The sequence below is a fragment of the Echinococcus granulosus genome (assembly GCF_000524195.1).
Source record: "Echinococcus granulosus chromosome Unknown EG_S00133, whole genome shotgun sequence".
NCBI lineage: Eukaryota > Metazoa > Platyhelminthes > Cestoda > Cyclophyllidea > Taeniidae > Echinococcus > Echinococcus granulosus.
In genome coordinates, this window is record NW_020170513.1 from 186,301 (window position 1) to 189,384 (window position 3,084).

Sequence of the window (3,084 nt, forward strand, 5' to 3'; positions counted from 1 at the left end):
GAGTAGCCTTCTCTTTAATCCTACATTGACCATTTGGTATTCAATATGCATCTGTCAGTGATTGTGGATGTAGATAGAGAACTAAAATGAATCGCCACTGCCATATGCCGTGTCCAGCATGGAGAAGGAAATTGACGTCTGACAGCTACTGCTATTAATGTCACTCATACCCGCTACAACTAGAAAAGGTATCATCAGTGGGGAGAACAATGAGATGAGGAAAGCTGTGCTGCATCTTGATGCAATTGGATGCCACTAGAAGTTGTGCAAGAAAGACCTCGTATTTCGGAACAGATGAGAGTAGTCAGTAGTCACTGATGGAACAGGGCGAAGGCAGCCTTATTTCTTACACATCAACCCGGAACTCTCTCCCACAGTTAACCTTTAGCTATGGGAAGAGTTGGGCTTCAGTTGGGGTGAAGGAATGTTACTGCATTATCCTCCTCCTCCTCCTTGACTTTCTCTGATGTTTCATTCGCAAGTCGGTATTCTCCTTTTATGTCATTAACTAATCACACACCAAAAAGAGCAAGCAGATGCAAAAAGAAAGTGGAGACGGGTATGAGTAGGTCGTGTCCTCCAGGGGAAATATTGTCTTAAGCTTGCATCTCGTTGGACCAGGATTAAGGATGCTAATGAATTTTATTTATTTGTGTTTTTCTTCATTTCAAAAGCCTTCTGCAATTTGACAGTCCTCTTCCTATCCTACCTACCATCTTCTGGAAGAACTGTAGGGAAACTTTTGCTGTGCCCTTCTTTCCTTTTTCGGTAGAAGCTTAATCCAATCTAATGGAGAAAAAAAATAAACGAACTTAAACTAGTATACTCCAATTCAAAATCTCTGAACCCCACGGAGAATGTGTTAAAGAGTTATTATTTTTACAACTAATTGGTGGAAAATAAAGCAACAGAATTTTCTCTCTGGGAAAAATATAACAAAAATTACCTTTTTGAGAAAAATCTGAAAAAATTTACCCCCATTTTACGACTCTCAAGAGAGAGCAAAGTCTACCTTACTTTATACTTAAACTTAGAGGTTGCGCTTGATTCAGTACACTGGCTGTCGGAATCTGTCTCAAAGGCGAATCGTCTCCCGGATATCCACTCGCATAATTTCCCCTTCTTCGGACAAATCGGCGACGCATGCCTGCCGAAATGGCCAATACAACTGCCCTTGAAAGGGAAAGAAAGGCACGCAGTTGTCCATGAGCTAGGTAAAAACAACTTCCAATTCACCTAGTCTGTCTTTTGACAAACAAGTTGGTGCACTCGGCAGCGGTTATATATCGACGAAGCACACGCGTCACATATTTGTGACGCTTGAAGTTTTCAAAATAAAAAGGAGAGGAATGAAGAAAAGTTTGGTGATAATTACTCAGAATTCTAATGAGGATGGAGGAAGATGAACATCTGATTCATTCGTTTATCAATTCAGTTTTGTACAAATAACCCAAAGGACCAATACATCATCAGCTTTACTCCTTTTCCTCTCCGACCTTCTGTGGATTCTGAAGGCTTTTCAGAGGGGAAGAGGTTACACTTCCCGCGGCACCGTCTTTTATCTGCAAATTCCGTGGATCCTCACATTTATCATCAACATCTTCTTCGTCCTCATCTTCATCACCATCAGCGCCTGGAATGGAGATTCGGTGACCTAAGACGGCCTTTATGTCCAGTCCTTCGGGTGTAGCCACCTCTTTTCGTTTGCGTTCAAATTCCTTGCGTTTGGCTAACTCTTCTTCACTTAGTTCCTCGCTGTCATCATCATGTGTCACTATGGGAATCACCTGAAAATAAGAGAAATTTTTAAAAATCAAAGTTCGATGGGAAAAAAGCTACTAAATTCATGGACGGAAAAGCTATTTATGTCATCTCCATCACTTTTCTGCTTTAAAAATTAGCCAAAAAATGACAGAATGGTAAGTATGATCTATGTTTGGAATTCCAAGAACAATTCTTTGAGAATGCCGTCTGGTCCGGTCAGACTCAACCCCTTTTTATGGGTTTCACGGCAAAAAATGTCATAGCAGCGTTTTCGCTCCTACAGCTGCACAAGATAGCTCAAAAATGCATTAAAGGGAGAAAATACTTTTCAAAACTAATGAACAGAAGAGAGAAGCACCAAATCCTTGGTTAGTAGCCAAGCAAGGGGATGATTGGGTGCGTTTCGGCTTCCACAGTATAGCGGAGGATGCAACACTACCCCATCGAAAGTGATTTAAAAAGCGATAGTAAAAGCGTGCTTGAATAAGATTATAAACCACAATTACACAAAAGGATATCAGCATGACAAATTATACCGAAAATGACTTGTTAAAGCCCCTTAGAAGTAGACTGACTGGAGCAATTCAAATTCGTCCCATTTCTCTACCCATAGTCGATCCAAGAGAGGATTTAGAGGAAGCACTGGCCCCATTACTTAGAACCAAGTAAAGGCCACATCGGTTCTAATGAGGAATCTTTTGCATCGGCGCTTAGCAACGTCCAACCATTATAACCTGTTATAGTAAGCTGACGTTAATGAATTATTCATTTACCTTCGGGCATTTGGATTGCTTCTGCAGAAAGGAAGAGAGTAAATTAAAAATTTTCCTACAGTTTCTTTAGCTGATGGTAGGAAGAATGGGAAAAAGACCATCAAATTGCAGAAATAAAAGAAAAACACAAATAAATGAAATCTGGAAGCATCCATCATCCAGCTCCAACGAGATTCAAGCTTGAGACAATGTTTCCTTTGGAGGAGACGACCTACTCCTACCCATCTCCACTTTCGCTTCACGTTTGCCCACTCTCTCTGGCGTGTGACTAGTTAATGGCATGGAAAGGGGATACCGACTTGCCGGAGAAACACAAGAGAAAGTCAATGCGGAAGGGGAAGTGGAGGAAGAGGATGATGCAGCAACTTTCCTTCACCCCAACTAAAGCGCAACTCCTTGCGTAGCTGAGTTTAACGGTGGGAGAGGGTTTGGGGTTGTTCTGTAAGAAATAAGGCTATCTTTGCACTGATGCACTGGTGATTACTGACTACTTCCAACAATTGTGTCAGGCTTTAGTGACATGACATACAGCAGCTGTCACGAAATG

General features: G+C 41.4%; 1 protein-coding gene across 1 annotated transcript; it reads right to left on the minus strand. All coding sequences in view use genetic code 11, as the record gives it.

The window, feature by feature from the left end:
* Positions 1-1,475: 1,475 nt before the first annotated feature.
* EGR_09140 (hypothetical protein) lies at positions 1,476-2,416 on the minus strand (the record flags this gene model as incomplete). The annotated part of the gene is made up of 2 exons (XM_024498389.1): positions 1,476-1,787; positions 2,372-2,416. 2 exons carry the CDS (start codon positions 2,414-2,416, stop codon positions 1,476-1,478), a joined length of 357 nt encoding a protein of 118 aa, XP_024347211.1.
* Between the last annotated feature and the right edge of the window lie 668 nt (positions 2,417-3,084).